We start from the raw sequence: 19,199 nt of genomic DNA, 5'->3' as shown, positions 1-19,199 counted from the left end.
GGCTGCCTGACTTTTCTGAAATCTGACCAGATGGTAGGGCAGAGTTTGTGTTCATCTCAGAGGCACACCTAGGTCTTCCTTCTGACAGGGATGCTATGCTTGTGGGTATCATGGCTCTTCCATGTAACTCCCCTCCTACCCATTTTAGCCCTTTTGTCTGGAAAACAAGGATCAGAGAGGAAAGATGCTGCAGTGGAAAGAATCCTGGACCTGAAGTTTTGAGGCCCCAGTCCCAGGTGGATTTTCTCAGGTGCAAAATGTGGGCATAGGTGAGCCTATGATATATTGTGGATGGGGGTGCGATGGTCCAGGTGCCCCTTAAGGAGGCTCCTTTCAGCATGGCTGTTCTATGTACCTTAAAGGGCTGTTTCTTTTTTTTTTTAAAGGTATTTTTAAAAAAAATTAATATTAATTAATTTTTGGCCGCGTTGGGTCTTTGTTGCTGTGCGCGGGCTTTCTCTAGTTGCGGTGAGCGGGGGTTGCTCTTTGTTCCGGTGTGTGGGCTTCTCATTGTGATGGCTTCTCTTGTTGCAGAGCACGGACTCTAGGCGCACGGGCTTCAGGAGTTGTGGCTCACGGGCTCTGGAGTGCAGGCTTAGTAGTTGTGGCACGCGGGCTTAGTTGCTCTGCGGCATGTTGGATCTTCTGGGACCAGGGCTCGAACCCGTGTCCCCTGCCTTGGCAGGTGGATTCTTAACCACTGTGCCACCAGGGAAGCCCTGGAGGGCTGTTTTTTATTCCTATTCCAGATTCTCAAAAAAGGAAAAAATAGTCATCACAAGCACAGCAGGTTGTTGGTTGGTGGAGAGGATTGAGCACACATCAAGTCCGGCATCAGTTTTAGGATCAGCTTTATTCTGCATTTTACCTTCACCAGGGAGAAGAAAGCAAAGAAGCTGGAGAACAGACCAGCCTGCACCACACAGTCACAAATCACATCTCTAAAGAGTATACATGGTGGAAACAAAGGGCCTAAAGCAGGTCAGCAATGAAGCACAAAGATCAACCACCAGGACCCCAAACATTTCATCTCATCTTTCCTTATTGGCTGTTTGGAATAAATCATTTACATTTCATTTAGTTTCCTTTTCTAAAGCACAACCAACATTCCAACATCTAATAATTTTCTGTTCTTTTTTGGGGATGCAGAGACAAAATTACCCAGTTTTTGATTTTTGCAACATCACCAACTTCTTCTCTACATGCATGGTGGTAGTGATCCACACAAAGTCCACCAAAATTCAGTTTGTTTTGAGGCTCAAGTGAGAGGTTGACACTCTGAAAGAAAGATGGAGGCATCCTTGGCTGTTACACGCCCAGGGTTGGGTGAATTTTTGCCCCAAAGGAGCTGAACTAGGCTTCTGTGGTCGCCCCTGATAACCACATCATTCCTACAGCAAAGACATTCTAATAGATTGTTGACAACAACATTTATTCACAGAGGTTGAGGAAATACAGAGAGAACTGTCTTCAGAGACACAGACCAAGTCCTGGAATACTGAAGAAGGCAGGAAGCAAGAGCAGGGTGCACACAGACGTACCCATAGGGGAAGGTCACCATGACAGGGGTTGAAGTTGGGCTGGGATCATCTTCTTGACCCCCAAATGGCATTATGAGCAGCTACTTTCCCTTGCCAGGGGGTAAGCACTTCTCCTGGACTTTCTGTGGGCAAACCTCCACACGTTTTGTCTGAGATATCTCCTGGCATGGCTCCACACACTGAAGTGGGCTTTGGTCTTGACATAGAGGTAGGCATGGGTCTTGGCCTTGCTGTAAGAAGTTTTCTTGGTTTAACTCCTGGCACTGAGGAAGACACACCTCTTGAGCTTGCACTGGTCACTTCTTTTGGCAAGGGTGCTGGCATGGGGGGAGGCACACCTCCTCAGCCTTTGCCTGGCAATGCCCTTGGGTCTTTTGAAGACATGCAGGAGGCATGCATGGCTGTTTGCACTGCTGCTTATTAAAGGACATCCTAGGGTGATTTGCAGGACCTGAAACAAACACAAGCTTTGAAATTATTTGCATTAACAGTAACAGACTGGGAATTGGGGGGATGAAGGATTGTTAGAGGGGAACGGGGAGCGAATGATTATTAACACTAAGAACTGATTTCTCTGCTGATTTTTATTCCTTTCTCTTTTCTATCCCTACTTCAGCTTTCTCTGACACCCGTCTCCTAGGTGGGGATATTCTCAGAGCTTTTGTCAATATCTATAGGCCAAAACTCCTAAACCCAATCCTTCCATGGGTCTTTTCCTTCTCTCCTATTTGACTAATCTTTTTGAAAATTGGATGCAGGAGACTAGATAGAATACACAGCATGGTTTGAGAAGCCCAAGAAATGGCAAACAACGTCAAAAATCAGTAGAAAATACAGTCCAGTAGAGGAAGAGAATAGTAGCCTCCCCGAGACAGAGCAGAAAGGGAGAGAGAGAGGACACAGACGTCCCCACTTACCTGATCGTCAACAAGCCTCAACAAAGGATGTGGATGGAGGAGGCTAGCCTGGTAGGGACTTTTATATAGTGCTTGGTCCAGTCTCCTGCAAGACAGACTGGCCACGTGGGCTGAGGTCTTAATTGTGGAGTCACCATAATGAGCTTCCTTTGAAATTGTCCATGGTTTGAGTCACTGCTTGGGATGCCTGTTAATCAGCCTCCATTTTGACCTCTGGGTCCTCACCAGACCTCAGCAGGGAGGGGCTCCTGTCAGATCTCTCTTCTTAAAGGCAGCCACAAAAGAACGTTCATAAAACGTTATCTCTGTCTCAAAACTAGGACTGGGTTCCTTGCCTGCCCAAACTGGCTCAGGATGTGGTGAGAGATAAGATCCACCTTGCTCATCTTGTCTTCACCCATGGGGAGAATTTATGCCTAAAGCCTGGGGTCTGTCTGGGTCAAGGGTTCATATGGCCACTTTCAGGCATTTCCACTGGATGCTTCTTCAAAGTCAAACTCATAGGACCCAAGCAAACAAAGGACCTACAGCATCCTGGAGAGAGTGATTTTCCTGAATGGAGGTCTTGAGAGAAATTGGAGTCATTTGTTACTCTTGGGTTGTAAAGTAGGCTGGAGGGGAAGAGAAAGGAGGGAGAAGGCAGATAATCTTCACCTTCTCAACCTTGATTTATGACACTTCTAAGAGTGGAGTTATTCAGAGTTTTCATAGTGACCAAAAAACAGGACGGAACAAGGTTAATCTGTCTCCTTGCCTTCTGGAAAAACCTTTTTTAGAACTCAGGTCAATAAAAGCCAGGGGGATGAAAGGAAAAGTTTCAAAGCAGACACACCCAGTTTTCTCTGCTTGTAAGTCTCTGTTTGGGTTGTCACTTCTACCTTGTTTGTCCTCCCTTTCCAGGCCTGTAGAAATCTTAAGCATTTGTCAACGCTCCACTCAAGTCTATTATCTTCCAAGGAGCATTTCCTGATTACTCTAAACTAGAAACACATTTGTCTCTTTCTGAACTCCCATGGAATCTATTGTTTGTGCTATTTATATGACATTTACTATCATTATTGAGAATTCCAGTTATTTATGTACAAGATCTTATTATTATACTGGGTTGTAGGTTCTAGATGGTAGGGCCTGTGCCATAGATAGAGTAAGTGGAAGATAAAAGATTATTGATGGAGTAAATGCATTAAGTAAAGAATGAAGAAGGTGAATGTGGGAGACAACGGGGTGTAGAGGAGGATTTCATGTAATGGAAAAATGGGAAAACATTCATTATAAAAGAAGCCCCTAGATCATAATGTGGTGAATTGTGCTTGTTCGCTAAAGTTGAACAAATTCCAAGGACTTTAAAGCTTCAATAGGTAGGTTTAGGTCATTTCCTAGAAGAGGTATTTGGCTAAAATCAGAAAATCCTTCAAAGATTTAAATAGTTTTTGGATGCTTGCTCCTGAAAATGTTTTCAAAAGGTGAGCTGGGGGAGACCAGGTGATATTTTGTCCTTTAGGACTGGTGCATGGAGGATTGATGTAGCAGCAACGTGGTCCCCCTCAGTGTCCTGGTGAGAGACAAATGCCTGGATGGGGAGGGGTCAGAGGCTGGCCAGGGGAGTGGTGCTGATGTTCCTGTGAGGGATGTGATCTTTGGGAGGCTGTGGTGGGTGTGGGGGTGTGTGGGATGAGGAGAGGGATTTGGAAGATCCATGGGAGTAACTGAAGAGATAGGTCATTTGGAGAATCTGGGAACTGGATGGTCAGGTGTAGAATGGGGACCCTTCTCCTCCTTTTCCTTCTCCTCTTTTTTCATCTCTTCCTTCCATTTCTCCTTTCCCTCTTCATGGCCTTAATGTTTTGTGTGGAATGCTAAGAGACAAAGCAACCCCCCCAAAGTCCTGGGAGGCAAAGAATACTCTGTCACTGAGTTTATTCATTCATTCTTTCAGTCATTCTTGGCCCTGCTTTCAAGGGGCTCACAGTCTCATGGGAAAGATGGGAGGAGGTAAGTCCCCACATCCCAGAAGAAGGCCCCTTCATTAGCCTTGAGTGGAAGGTCCTGGAAGGCTCTGGGGGAACAGATGTCTGTGCTGTGTTTTACTGGACAGTAGGAATTACTGCCCAGGAGGGTGGGCAGGGAACTTCCAGGAAGCCTGGAGGAAGGAATCCTTGTTAGAAGCCTGTTGAGATGAGAAGAGAGTCTGAGGCTGACTCAGAAAAGGGGTGGGTGAGAGATTAGGGGAGGAGACCTGCTTGGTTGAGATCTCCAAGTTTTCTGCAGCAGGATGCCTGAGAAGACCTTGCTCATGCCACATGGATTTCTGTGTTTTTGGCTGAGCCTAAGGAGAAGGAGACCAAATAGAAGTGCAGAACAATGGAGAAACCAGGTCACGGTCTCATGGAGGGGGGTGAAGGCAGTTAAGAAAAGCCCAGAGTTCACCTCCTCTCAAAGGACTTTCTGCCTGACACTGTTGATTACATTGAAGTGGGTCCAGTGCAAGCACAAGGGTCTTTCAATGTGAAGAGGCAGAAGGGTCAGTGTCAGAGTGATGTGATGTGATGTGAGAAAGACTTGGCCATTGCATGTTTTGAAGATGGAAGGAGACCCCAGGCCAGGAATGTGGACAACCTCTAGAGGCTGGAAAAGGCAAGGAAACACATCCTCCCCTAGAGCCTCCAGAAAGAAATGTAGCCCTGCTGGCATTTTGATTTTAGCCCAGAGAGAACTGTGTTAGACTTCTGACGTCCAGGACTGGATGATAATAAATTTCTGATGTTTAAAAAAATTCTTTTTATTGAGGTATAGCTGTTTTACAATGTTGGGTTAGTTTTACTTTACAGCGAAGTGAAGTAGAGTTCCCTGTGCTATACAGCAGGCTCTTATTAGTTATCTATTTTATATATATTAGTGTATATGTGTCAATCCCAATCTCCCAATTCATCCCCCCTCCCAATTTCTGATATTTGAACCCACTAAAGTTGTGGTGACTTGTTACAGCAGCAACGGAAAATTAATATACCTTCCCAATGTCTGAATTTCTTGGGGACTCTGGAGGAGGGAAGTCTCAAATGAAGAATTAAATTCCCAGCTTAATCCTCCTTTATTTAAGTGTATCAGCCAAAGACTAGCTTTTGGTAATGCATGGAGAAAGAATGGACTCAGGATCCCACTGACCTAGGGTTGACTCTATTACATAGGGTATGTGTAATATTGGATAAGCTCTTTAGCATCTCAGAGTCTCAATTTCCTCTTGTGGAAAAGGGATAACGCTATTTCACAGATTTCTTGTGAGGAATAAGTTAGAAAACATATGCACCAACACTTAGGGCCATCAAGCTATTTACAGAATGTTAGTGCAATCTGAATCTGTTCAGGACTCATCTCCTTCATGAAGCCTTCTTGATTCCCCTCAGTTCTCCTTGTTCTATTTCCTTTCCTCTGTCCCCGCAGCATTCAGCCTCTGACATGTACTTTTCTATGCATTGTGATGCAGTAGACAGAGTACTGCACAGAGACCCGAGAAACCTGGCTCTGTCCCTAACAGGATGTGTGACTTCAGGCAAGTCCCTGACCCTCTCTGGCCTCACATTCATCATCTTTAAAATGGGAAAGTTAGACTAGGAATCAGTTGAGTCCATTCCAGCTCTGACATTCGGTGATACTATACCTGTGATCATGAATGATTAGCCTGGTATCTACATGACTTTGAAGTGTGTGCACACATGTGTGTGTTGTGGGCTCTTCCTCCTTGATTAGGTTATAATCCACCCACAGGAAGACCCAGTCTTCTATCTTCTGCATGTGGCAGTGACCTAGCCAGGTGGCTGAGTGAACTAAGGTGACCTGTCTTTTCCTTGGTGCAGAGAGGGAGTATTTGGGGTCTGAGCCCTCAAAAATCAACCTTAGTGGCCCAGTATCTGGGCCTGGGCTGGGACAGCTTTGGGGAGATTGTTCCACCCCACATCTTAAGATAAGGTGACTCAGTAATTTCTCTAACCATCCCCAGCCCTCCAGCGAGACTGGGGACAATCTGATTGAATACCACCTGAGAATTAAGATTTTAGATTTCTACAGCTGTCATTATTGGGAGCCAGGGTGTAATTACACAGGGTCAGCAGAAGAGAGTCAAGTGTGTGCAGGACATTGCTTCCCCCCACCCCCCAATTCCCATCAAATAACTATCTCCTTTGTTCAGATCATAAAAGTTCCCAGACAGACTCCTCTGATTCACTCGGCTGGCCCCGTCAGCATATTACAGGACAATGGCTCTGATAAAGCTGAATGGTGAAGAATGTGGCCCTTCTCGTTTCCTGGGGAGTAGGTACCTCTGGAGAGCTTTTGCAGCTTGTGGGTTCCTGAGGCAGAGCCCATGTCTCCTCTTACTTCCTTTCCTCCGGTGTCACCCACGCAGGGAGTTTGAATCAGAGGTTGTGGGAATGGCTCTGGATCACAGGCCACAGGCCCAGAGGGGACATGAGAGGCCACCGGACTCCACCTGCTTGTTTTAGCCCAGCATGTGCTTTAAATAGGAGGCGTGGAATCATTTACTGACTGCATTTTTTAAGATGAGGAAACAGGGGCAAAAGTGCTAAGGGTCTTGTTCAAGGTCACGTGGTGAGCTCGTGTCTGGACTAGAGGCTGGTCCACGTAAAAACATTTAGGAAACCACTGTATTCGGGATTCTTTATAAACTTCAAGGAGGCAACAAAGATACAGGGTCAGCAGTCTCTTAACATTTTCGGGGTGACGAGGAAATATTCATAGGTACATGTCTTCACCTTCAGGCAGTTCATGGCCCCCAGGTTAAAGACCACTGACACAGAAAGTGGGGAGAAACGATGTTCCTAAATTGTTTGGGCTTGATATTGGTCTTCAATCCTTTTACCTTTTGAGTCTGGGTCCTGGGTCGTCTTGGCCTAAATTTGGGTTAGAAATCCTGAACTCTTCTAACAACCAACTCACTGTGCTGTTGTTACTTAAATGTTAAGTTGTTTTCCTCTCTGGAGCTTCATTTCCTCACCTGGACACTGAGAGCCTATTAAATGCCACAGCCAAAAGTCCACTTCTGGCTCCTACCGTAATTCGTGGTCTCCTGGAGCCTAGCTGGAGAAACGGCCTTCAAAATCTTGCCTTCGAAGATATTTGTCTTCCTTCTCTATAACTCTCCCTTTCTCCGTCAGACCCACTGCCTCACACAGCAGAGGGCAAGAAGCTCTTTTCAGAGTAGGTGATGGGTGACGACTCCAGGTGCTGGCCTAGGTTCTTGAGTGCTCCTGCATCCCGGCTTTCTAAGTTCAGTTTCCCCTGTGGGGGGCTTTACATATGTCATTTCACTTAGTCACTGCTCTCCAAACTTTGGAAGGACATTTTTTCTCATTCTTCAGGTGAAGAAACTGTGACCCCTTCTTCCCCAGAGGTGAAACATCTTGTCTGGTCTACACAGCTGGGAGGGTAGAGCTCATTTTGAATCTATGTCTGTGAGATGACAAGCCTTTTCCTTTTACCATTTTGCCTTCCCAGGTGAGGCCAGGGGTAGGGCTGGCAGGGTCTGCATCTTGTGCCTGAGGGAAAGTGACCAAGGCCAGGTGCCTTTCTCTCAGTCCCAGGCCACCTACATTCAGCCTCTTCCCCACTCCCCACCTCTGGATTCTGGGAATGACTCCATTGAGTGAGAGTAAGGAGCACAGTGGACAGGGGCTCAGCCCAGAGCAATCCCCTCCTCTTTGGAAAGCTGCTTCCAAAGCCACTGAGGACTCACTCATTTATTATTATTGAATATCTGCTGTGTGTGCCAGGCCATCTCTGTTCTCAAAGAGCTCTCAGTCCAGTGTAAATGGATAACCAGATCATGGCATGGTAAGTATCACAGGAGAGAAAGGGTCTAAGACCACAGAAAGGGGCCTTTAACCAGCCTGCGGGTGGAAGGTGGGGGCAGCTTCTTGGAGCAGGTGACCCCTGAGTTGGCCTCAGAGATGACAACTTGCTGAAATGGATCTGTCAGAGGAGGATTCAGGGGAAGAAGGAAGGATGATGGAGGAGAAACAAGTGTAAAGTCACGAAGGCCAGAAGCTCTCTACTGGGCTAGGAAATACGCACAATTACCTGTTGTTGGGCTGCAAAGTTCTAGAAAGAGGTAGAGGAGTGGTGAGATAAACCTAGAGAGGAGGCAGGGCCAGATCCTGAGGAATTTTACATGACAGGTTAAGTCATTAGATGTTCTTTAGGCAAAGAGGAGCCTTTAAGGGTTTTAGGCAAGAGAGTGACATGCTTAGATTTGAGTTTGGGCAAGACTTCCTTGCTGGCTTCTGCTGGAGGGAGGGCTCGAGGAAGGGGAGCTTGAGGCTTCAGAAGCCAGTAAGGAGGTTCCGAGTGGTGAGGTGAGAGAAGATGAGAGCATGTCTGGTGGAAAAAGCCACGAAGCCTCAGTCTGAGCAGAATTTTCTCTGAGCCTGGGAGAGAACATGGAGCTCTCGAGGTGAGACATGTGAGGTTTCCTGCACCTGGAAGATGGCTGCAGCTGAAAATACCCCAGTATGTATCTTACCATCAGTTTGTATCTTAGAATCCCTGTGTTTGGCAATTGACTTTCTCTATTTACTGATCTGTTTGCTGAACATCAACAGTTGTGAAGTAGAAGCAGTTATGACTTATCATCAATAAAGCCTCCCAGGATGAGCCTGTGCTCTTGCCCCTGGCTGAAATATTTGGTCATGTGGAAGCAGGCTCGGAAAATAACACAGTTTTGGTAAATGGTTACTTCCTGCCATCTCTCCAGTTCCATCTATGTGGTGGTGGGGGATTCGTGAACATGATCTCTGAGGTTCCTTCCAGTTTTAGAGCTTCAAAGCTAAACATCCCTGTGTTCTGTGCCCACCTTTTCATAACACTGGCTCACCTTACCAGTCACCCCCAGCTGGCTTTGTTGGGGAAGACTTAAAAGTGCTTTTGGGGCTTCCCTGGTGGCGCAGTGGTTGAGATTCTGCCTGCCAATGCCGGGGACACGGGTTCGAGCCCTGGTCTGGGAAGATCCCACATGCCGCGGAGCAACTGCGTCCGTGAGCCACAATTGCTGAGCCTGCGCGTCTGGAGCCTGTGCTCCACAACAAGAGAGGCCGCGATAGTGAGAGGCCCGCGCACCGCGATGAAGAGTGGCCTCCACTTGCCGCAACTAGAGGAAGCCCTCGCACGGAAACGAAGAACCAACACAGCCATAAATAAATAAATAAATAAATAATTTTTTAAAAAAAGTGCTTTTGAAGGCTGGCTGTACACTCCCTGGTTCTCAGGAATGTGTGATGCAAGAGTCTCCTCTTGCCTCCATCCTAATGGACCCTAAGAACTGCTTTCCCATAAAAGTGGAAGGCTTGGTCCTGCCCCCTCACATTATCTGTGAGCCATCAGCCTGGCACTGCACAGATTCTCATGGTGCCACTCTTCAGGTGTTACTCCCAAGCCCCAGCAGCAGTCAACTACCCCAAAAGGAGGTGGGTGACCGCCGCTGGGGCTTGGGAGTAAGCATGGCATTCTGCAGGGAGCTGGCAAACTCATCACATTCTAGCTGTCTTCCCACAAATTGCCTTTGATCCAGTTTTTTTTTTTTTTTGCTGGGAAAGTAGCCATTAAGAGATGTCTATCTTTGGTTTCATTTACACAGGAGGAAAGAGAACTAAATTGGCAAATGGATGGTTTCGTGTTCTCAGAACTGCCCTCCACCCAGTCTGTGCCGAGTCCTCAGAGCCCCCTGGGAGAGCACCAGCCCCTGACCAACACTGCGATGGAGCTGCTTGGCTGTGGGACTGAGATCCTATCCCTTGGAGGCAGACACCCAAGTGGGGGTGCCTTCTTTTATACATGCGCGTGCTCAGGTGGAGGAAGACATTTTTCCTTCTTTTCCGTTTTTTTTGTTCATTGAGCAAATGAAAGGACTTAGAGGGTCTCGGAAGTATTCATGATTATATCATTTTTTCCCCATTACAAAAGAAATAAAAGCCTATTAATAAAAATTCGGAAAATAAAAATACTTCACTGGTTACCCATACTCCATTGTACTAAAATGACTAGAATGTTGAATATTTTCCTTTATTATTATTATTCATAGAAATTTTTGGTTAAATATAGTTGTCTATGCCATACATTCAATTGGGACCAGGAGGCACCTCTCTGCAGGACTCTGCAGTGTGGGTGCCAGGCTCCATTTCTTTCCAGGAGACCCTGAGACCCCAAGGCTCCCATGTCAGAGAAAGCAACTAATAGTTTTCAATCTGAAAAATGAGGGGGTTGCACCCTAAAAGGCCTTGTCTAGCTCTTGTGTCCTAAAAGTGCTTCTGCAACCAGGATATTATATGACCTTGGTTTGGTGGGGGTCCCAGGTGTCTTTTCCTGGGCACAGTTTGAACTATCTGTAGTTATTGTACCTTTTGCTATTCTGAGCAATTTTTCCAGACTCAGAAGGATGGAAAGCTGTTTATGGGCCATGATTCCAAAGGGAGTACCTCAGGTGTGCCCTCTTTCTTATTTTTTAACATCTTTATTGGAGTATAATTGCTTTAAAATGGTGTGTTAATTTCTGCTGAAAAACAAAGTGAATCAGCTATACATATATATATATCCCCATATGCCCTCCCTCTTGTGTCTCCCTCCCACTCTCCCTATCCCACCCCTTTAGGTGGTCACAAAACACTGTGCTGATCTCCCTGTGCGATGCGGCTTCTTCCCATAGCTAGCTATTTTACATTTGGTAGTATACATGTCCATGCCACTCTCTCACTTTGTCCCAACTTACCCTTTGCCCTCCCTGTGTCCTCAAGCCCATTCTCTACATCTGTGTCTTTATTCCTGTCTTGCCCCTAGGGTCTTCAGAACCATTTTTATTTTTAGATTCCATATACATGTGTTAGTTTACGGTATTTGTTTTTCTCTTTCTGACTTACTTCACTCTGTATGACAGTCTCTAGGTCAATCCACCTCACTATATATGTGCCACATCTCCCTTATCCATTCATCTATCGATGGACACTTAGGTTGCTTCCATGTCCTGGCTATTATAAATAGAGCTGCAATGAACATTGTGGTACATGACTCTTTTTGAATTATGGTTTTCTCAGGGTATATGTCCAGTAGTGGGATTCCTGGGTCGTATGGTATTTCTATTTTTAGTTTTTTAAGGAACCTCCATACAGGTCTCCATAGTGGCTGTATCAATTCACATTCCCACCAACAGTGCAAGAGGGTTACCTTTTCTCCACACCCTCTCCAGCATTTATTGCTTGTAGATTTTTTGATGATGGCCATTCTGACTGGTGTGATGTGATACCTCATTGTAGTTTTGATTTGCATTTCTCTAATGATTAGTGATGTTGAGCATCCTTTCATGTGTTTGTCAGCAATTGGTATATCTTCTTTGGAGAAATGTCTATTTAGGTCTTGTGCCCTTTTTTGGATTGGGTTCTTAGGTTTTTTGATATTGAGCTGCATGTGTTGCTTGTATGTTTCGGAGATTAATCCTTTGTCCATTGCTTCGTTTGCAAATATTTTCTCCCATTCTGAGGGTTGTCATTTCATCTTGTTTATGGTTTCCTTTGCTGTGCAAAAGCTTTTAAGTTTCATTAGGTCCCATTTGTTTATTTTTGTTTTTATTTCCATTTTTCTAGGGGGTGGGTCAAAAAGGATCTTGCTGTCATTTATGTAATAGAGTGTTCTCCCTATGTTTTCCTCTAAGAGTTTGATAGTGTCTGGCTTTACAGTTAGGTCTTTAATCCATTTTGAGTTTATTTTTGTGTATGTTGTTGGGAGTGTTCTAATTTCATTCTTTTACATATAGCTGTCCAGTTTTCCCAGCACCACTTATTGAAGAGGCTGTCTTTTCTCCATTGTGTATTCTTGCCTCCTTTATCAAAGATAAGGTGACCATATGTGCGTGGGTTTATCTCTGGGCTTTCTATCCTGTCCCATTGATCTATATTTCTGTTTTTGTGCCAATACCATACTGTCTTGGTTACTGTAGCTTTGTAGTATAGTCTGAAGTCAGGGAGAATGATTCCTCCAGATCCATTTTTCTTTCTCAAGATTGCTTTGGCTATTCGGGGTCTTTTGTGTTTCCATACAAATTGTGAATTTTTTTGTCCTAGTTCTGTGAAAAATGCCATTGGTAGTTTGATAGGGATTGCATTGAATCTGTAGATTGCTTTGGGTAGTAGAGTCATTTTCACAATATTGATTCTTCCAATCCAAAACATTGTGTATCTCTCCATCTGTTTGTATCATCTTTAATTTCTTTCATCAGTGTCTTATAGTTTTCTGCATACAGGTCTTCTCTGTCCTTAAGTAGGTTTATTCCTAGGTATTTTAGTCTTTTGTTGCAGTGGTAAATGGAAGTGTTTCCTTAATTTCTCTTTCAGATTTTTCATCATTAGTGTATAGGAATGCAAGAGATTTCTGTGCATTAATTTTGTATCCTGCTACTTTACCAATTTCATTGATTAGCTCTAGTAGTTTTCTGGTAGCATCATTAGGATTCTCTATGTATACTATTATGTCACCTGCAAACAGTGACAGTTTTACTTCTTCTTTTCTGATTTGGATTCCTTTTATTTCTTTTTCTTCTCTGATTGCTGTGGCTAAAACTTCCAAAACTATGTTGAATAACAGTACTGAGAGTGGGCAACCTTGTCTTGTTCCTGATCTTAGTGGAAATGGGTTCAGTTTTTCACCATTGAGAACGATGTTGGCTGTGGGTTTGTCATATATGGCGTTTATTATGTTGAGGTAAGTTCCCTCTATGCCTACTTTCTGGAGGGATTTTTATCAATTTTCTTTTGAATTTTGTCAAAAGCTTTTTCTGCATCTATTGAGATGATCATATGGTTTTTCTCCTTCAATTCGTTAATATGGTGTATCATGTTGATTGATTTGCGTATATTGAAGAATCCTTGCATTCCAGGGATAAACCCCACTAGATCATGGTGATCCTTTTAATGTGCTGTTGGATTCTGTTTGCTGGTATTTTGTTGCGGATTTTTGCATGTATGTTCATCAGTGATATTGGCCTGTAGTTTTCTTTTTTTGTGACATCTTTGTCTGGTTTTGGTATCATGGTGATGGTGGCCATGTAGAATGAGTTTGGGAGTGTTCCTCCCTCTGCTATATTTCGGAAGAGTTTGAGAAGGATAGGTGTTAGCTCTACTCTAAATGTTTGATAGAATTCGCCTGTGAAGCCATCTGGTCCTGGGGTTTTGTCTGTTGGAAGGTTTTTAATAACAGTTTCAATTTCAGTGCTTGTGATTGGTCTGTTTATACTTTCTATTTCCTCTTCGTTCAGTCTCGGAAGGTTGTGCTTTTCTAAGAATGTGTCCATTTCTTCTAGGTTGTCCATTTTATTGGCATATAGTTGCTTGTAGTAATCTCTCATGATCGTTTGTATTTCTGCAGTGTCAGTTGTTGCTTCTCCTTTTTCATTTCTAATTCTGTTGATCTGAGTCTTCTCCCTTTTTTTCTTGATGAGTGTTGCTAATGGCTTATCAATTTTGTTTATCTTCTGAAAGACCAGCTTTTAGCTTTACTGATCTTTGCTATTGTTTCCTTCATTTATTTTTCATTTATTTCTGATCTGATCTTTATGATTTCTTTCCTTCTGCTAGCTTTGGGATTTTTTTGTTCTTCTTTCTCTAATTGCTTTAGGTGTAAGGTTAAGTTGTTTATTTGAGGTGTTTCTTGTTTCTTGAGGTAGGATTGTGTTGCTATAAACTTCCCTCTTAGAACTGCTTTTGCTTCATCCCATACGTTTTGGGTCGTCCTGTTTTCATTGTTATTTGTTTCTAGGTATTTTTTGATTTCCTCTTTGATTTCTTCAGTGATCTCTTAGTTATTTAGTAGTGTATTCTTTAGCCTCCATGTGTTGTATATTTTACAGTTTTCTTCTTGTAATTTGTATCTAGACTCATAGTGTTGTGGTCGGGAAAGGTATTTGATACAGTTTCAATTTTCTTAAATTTACCAAGGCTTGTTTTATGACCCAGAATATGATCTATTCTGGAGAATGTTCCATGAACACTTGAGAAGCAAGTGTATTCTGTTGTTTTTGGATGGAATGTCCTATAAATAGCAATTCAGTCCATCATGTTTAATGTATCATTCAAAACTTGTGTTTCCTTATTTATTTTCATTTTTGTTGATCTGTCAATTGGTGAAAGTGGTGTGTTAAAGTCCCCTAGTATGATTGTGTTACTGTCGATTTCCCCTTCAATGGCCATTAGAGTTTGCCTTATGTATTGAAGTGCTCCTATGTTGGGTGTACAAATATTTACAATTGTTATATCTTCTTCTTGGATTGATCCCTTGATCATTATGTAGTGTTCTTCTTTGAATCTTGTAGTAGTCTTTATTTTAAAGTCTATTTTGTCTGATATGAGAATTGCTACTCCAGCTTTCTTTTGATTTCCATTTTAATGGAATATGTTTTTCCATCCCCTCGCTTTCAGTGTGTATGTGTCCATAGGCCTGAAGTGGGTGTCTTGTAGACAGCTTATATATGGACCTTGTTTTGGTATCCATTCAGCCAGTCTATGTCTTTTGGTTGGAGCATTTAATCCATTTACATTTAAAGTAATTATTGATATGTATATTCCTATTACCATTTTCTTAATTGTTTTGTGTTTGTCATTGTAGGTCTTTTCTTTCTCTTGTGTTGCCTGCCTAGAGAAGTTCCTTTAGTATTTGTTGTAAAGCTGGTTTGGTGGTCATGAATTCTCTTAGCTTTGCTTGTCTGTATAGCTTTTAATTTCTCTGTTGAATCGGAATGAGACCTTTGCTGGGTAGAGTAATCTTGTTTGTAGGTTTTTCTATTTCATCACTTTAAATATGTCCTGCCACACCCTTCTGGCTTGCAGAGTTTCTGCTGAAAGATCAGCTGTTAACCTTATGGGGATTCCCTTGTGTGTTATTTGTTGTTTTTCCCTTGTTGCTTTTAATATGTTTTCTTTGTATTTAATTTTTAATAGTTTGGTAAATATGTGTCTTGGCATGTTTCTCCTTGGATTTATCCTGTATGCGATTCTTTGCGCTTCCTGGACTTGACTGACAATTTCCTTTTCCATATTAGGGAGGTTTTCAACTATAATCTGTTTAATATTTTTTCAGACCCTTTCTTTTTCTCTTCTTCTTCTGAGACCCCTATAATTCGAATATTGGTGTGTTTAATGTTGTCCCAGAGGTCTCTAAGACTGCCCTCCATTCTTTTCATTCTTTTTTCTTTATTCTGCTGTGTGGTAGTTATTTCCACTATTATATTTTCCAGGTCACTTATCCATTCTTCTGCCTCAGTATTCTGCTATTGAATCCTTCCGGAGAATTTTAAATTTCATTTATTGTGTTATTCTTCATTGTTTTTTTGCTCTTTAGTTCTTCTAGGTCCTTGTTAAACATTCTTGTGTTTTCTCCATTCTATTTCCAAGATTTTGGATCATCTTCGTTATCATTACTCTGAATTCTTTTTCAGGTAGACTGCCCATTTCCTCTTCATTTGTTTGTTCTGGTGGGTTTTACCTTGCTCCTTCATCTTCTGTGTGTTTCTCTGTCTTCTCATTTTGCATAACTTACTGTGTTTTGGGTCTCCTTTTTGCAGGCTGCAGGTTCATCGTTCCCATTGTTTTTCGTGTCTTCCCCCAGTGGCTAAGGTTGGTTCAGTGGGTTGTGTAGGCTTCCTGGTGTAGGAGACTGGTGCCCATGTTCAGATGGATGAGGCTTTTGTCTTTCTGGTGGGCAATCCCATGCATGGTGGGGTGTTTTTGGCTGTCTGTGAACTTATTATTATTTTAGGAATCCTCTCTGCTAATGGGTGGGGCTGTGTTCCTGTCTTGCTAGTTGTTTGGCATGACGTGTCCATCACTGGGGCTTACTGGTTGTTGTGTGGAGCTGGCTCTTAACATTTAGATGGAGATATCTGGGAGAGCTATTGCCAATTGATATTATGAGGGGCCGGCGGGTCCCTGGTGGACCAATGTCCTGAAGTCGGCTCTCCCACCTCAGAGGCTCAGGCCTGACACCCAGCCAGAGCACCAAGACCCTGTCAGCCACATGGCTTTTTGGTATGGATTCATTGGCAAAGGCACAAGGGCACCTTCTGAAGTGATTGTTATTTTCTGTATCCTGATTGGCGTTTAAGATCTGTCCATTTCAAAATAAGTAAATTGTATTTCAATTAAAAAAACTGAGCCGTGAAAATTTCTGATCCTTTTCAGTCTCTTTCACAATCCAATCTTAAGGAAGCACATAAAATAATACCTGCGAATGACTGAACAGGACGCAGTTCTGGATGTTTCAAGTTCTAAATCACAGGACATCAGGTAAGGAAGCAGGTTGGTAGAATCACTTCCACTTATAACATGACCTGGCCTCTTTCATTAACTTTGTGACAGCAAAGAATCCTAAACCTACTTCTGCTTGGATGTTGTGAGCTGTGATGATAACCTGGGTTTTTGGAAAGAACCAATCAGGTTTCTTTCCTGAAATAACAGGAATATCTCATACCCAACCCATCAACAACGTGGGTCCACCTGGCCAAGGACCTTACCACATGGAGAGGTTTAAGAGGTGAGGATACCCATCCTGAAGAGAAGTGGAGACTGGTGGGGATGAGGGAGATTGAAACAGTGGCAGTGAATCAATGCTCTCTGACCCTGAAGTCCTGGTTCCTATAGTTCTCTTTTAATTCTACGTGCCCCCTCCTCATCCTAATATCCTTCCCAGCAATATGAACTGATAACTTCCCTTTTGTGAATTAAGCCACTTTGATGTGTACTCCCTGTAGCTACTTGTACACTAACATATCAGCTGTGAAAACTTTTCTGGTTCATTCCTAATTGAGGTCCTCCCAGATTTATCATTTTCTATTTCTTTGTACTTAACTATTTCTTTGGAAATTGTATATAGATTCACAGAAAGTTGCAGAAATAGAGATCCCATGTCCCCTTCACTGGAATTCTCTCAAGGGTGACATGGTGACATGCTGCATAACTATACTCCAGGATCAAAGCCAGCCAAGTGACATTGCTGTAATCTGCAAACTCCTCTTTTATTTCTTATTTTTTAGAAGAATGCTTAGCTGTGCTTACTGGTATCAGTTGGAACCTGACTATTGCACTCAGGAGATTTACAGCCTGACGAGGAAGTGAAGCACAGGGCAGTCAGGTTCAGGTGTGTTGTGTCACACGTGGGCAGGTACAGTGTGCTCCCCTCAGTGTGTCCCAGAAAACCAGGCACTTGGCATTTGTTAACTTCTTAAGCCACACAACAACCAGGTAACACCAGTACTATTAGTATTCCTTTTACAGAGAGAAGGAAACTAGGGCTCAGAGAAGGTAACCACTGGGCTTAAGGTCACAAAATTTTGGGGGAGCAGAGCTAGAGTTTAAACCCATGCAGCCTGTTTTCAGATTGTTCTGCCCAAGCATTATGCAATGGGACTAATAGCCAAGGGTAGAATTCTTTCCCTGAGTCTTTGTGGAACTTTCCCCAGCGCCATTCCTGTTTTCCCTCACACACTCTTCCCCCCTTGTGCTCATTGGGTTCCTGGGGTTAGCCACTTCAATAGCCATGTTTATGGCTCTCTCAGGCTGTGCTGTAGCAGGAGTGCATTCCCTGGGTGCACCTCTCAGAAGTTGCCACGTCCCTCTATGCAGCAGGTGGGGTTAGAGACCTGGCCGTCTTTTAAGGATGTTGAATGTGGAGGGCCAGGGTCCTAGCCTCACCCTCAGGGGGTTGCTTCTTGGTGGTATAATGCTGGAAAACAAGAAACAAACCAAAAACTACCAAGAAACCAGGAGAAGAAAGTCTTGCACAGCAGAGGAACACATTTACTTGTCAGTTCATGGCTTCAGTTCTCAGCCCCATAGTGGTGAATATGGTGGAGATGGTGGAGGTAGTGGGCTGGGTAGTGCCCTTGGTGCCTCACTCTGGGGGTGGGCAGGGTGGTGGGCATTTAGGAGGACAGGGCTTGGAACATGGCTTCGGAGGGGAGGGAGCTGGGCGTGGGCATGGTGGAGGGCACAGTGGGGGACATGGGGGACACAGGGGACACTTTGGTGGTGCTGGGCACTTTTCCCGTGGGCACTTTTCAGAGCACCGTTGCAGCAGCTTCTTTAAACAGCTGGGCTGGCATTTAGTCTCACACCTTTGTTCACACCTGGGATCACATTGCTTGGGCTCATTCTTAGGTTCACTAGGTTTGTTTTTATCATCACTTGACATTCCTTCTTGATTTTCTGAGCCCTGCAACGAAATACGTGACAGGTTATGTGTGGGAGACCACATTGCAAGGTGGGAGAGGACCAGTACAGCCTTCCAACACACACCTCCTGCCCTGCCCATTCTTGTTCTTAAGAAAGCCTTTCCTGGGATATGTTCAGGCTCTAGAATAAATTCTCATCTAAGGGCTGTCCTCTTGTCCTTGCAGTGCATTGGTGACAACATTTCTTGATCTCTCCACCATTACTATGCTTTCTTTTCATTTATTCTTGTCTCCGTTCCATAGCCCCTAGCAGGAGTTCGACCTTAGGGTCCTGGGACGTCGTCCCCCCCAACCCAACCATGAGAACCATATTTAACCATGTATTTATCAATATAATTGGTATCTTCTGTAACCCCATGTATTTTATTTCATTCATTTTAAAACATTATTCTGAAGAATCCCTAAGCTTGATCAGACTTCTAAAGGCGTCCATGGCACAACAACAGTTTTAAAGAACTCCTGTAAGGGCAC

At 43.7% G+C, this 19,199-nt stretch overlaps 2 protein-coding genes across 2 annotated transcripts; both read right to left on the bottom strand.

The window, feature by feature from the left end:
• Positions 1-1,621: 1,621 nt before the first annotated feature.
• PRR9 (proline rich 9) lies at positions 1,622-2,492 on the bottom strand. The gene is given in 2 exon segments (XM_007178576.1): positions 1,622-1,992; positions 2,459-2,492. A coding segment is annotated over 1 exon segment (351 nt). The 5' UTR covers positions 1,973-1,992; positions 2,459-2,492.
• A 15,896-nt stretch (positions 2,493-18,388) lies between these two features.
• LELP1 (late cornified envelope like proline rich 1) lies at positions 18,389-18,688 on the bottom strand. The gene has a single exon (XM_007178577.1). The coding sequence runs from the start codon at positions 18,686-18,688 to the stop codon at positions 18,389-18,391; it is 300 nt and encodes a 99-aa protein (XP_007178639.1).
• Between the last annotated feature and the right edge of the window lie 511 nt (positions 18,689-19,199).

This window comes from Balaenoptera acutorostrata, chromosome 1 (genome assembly GCF_949987535.1).
Source record: "Balaenoptera acutorostrata chromosome 1, mBalAcu1.1, whole genome shotgun sequence".
Classification (NCBI taxonomy): Eukaryota; Metazoa; Chordata; class Mammalia; order Artiodactyla; family Balaenopteridae; genus Balaenoptera; species Balaenoptera acutorostrata.
The sequence above is the reverse complement of the archived record's forward strand: the minus strand, read 5'-3'. Positions and strand labels throughout refer to the sequence as shown.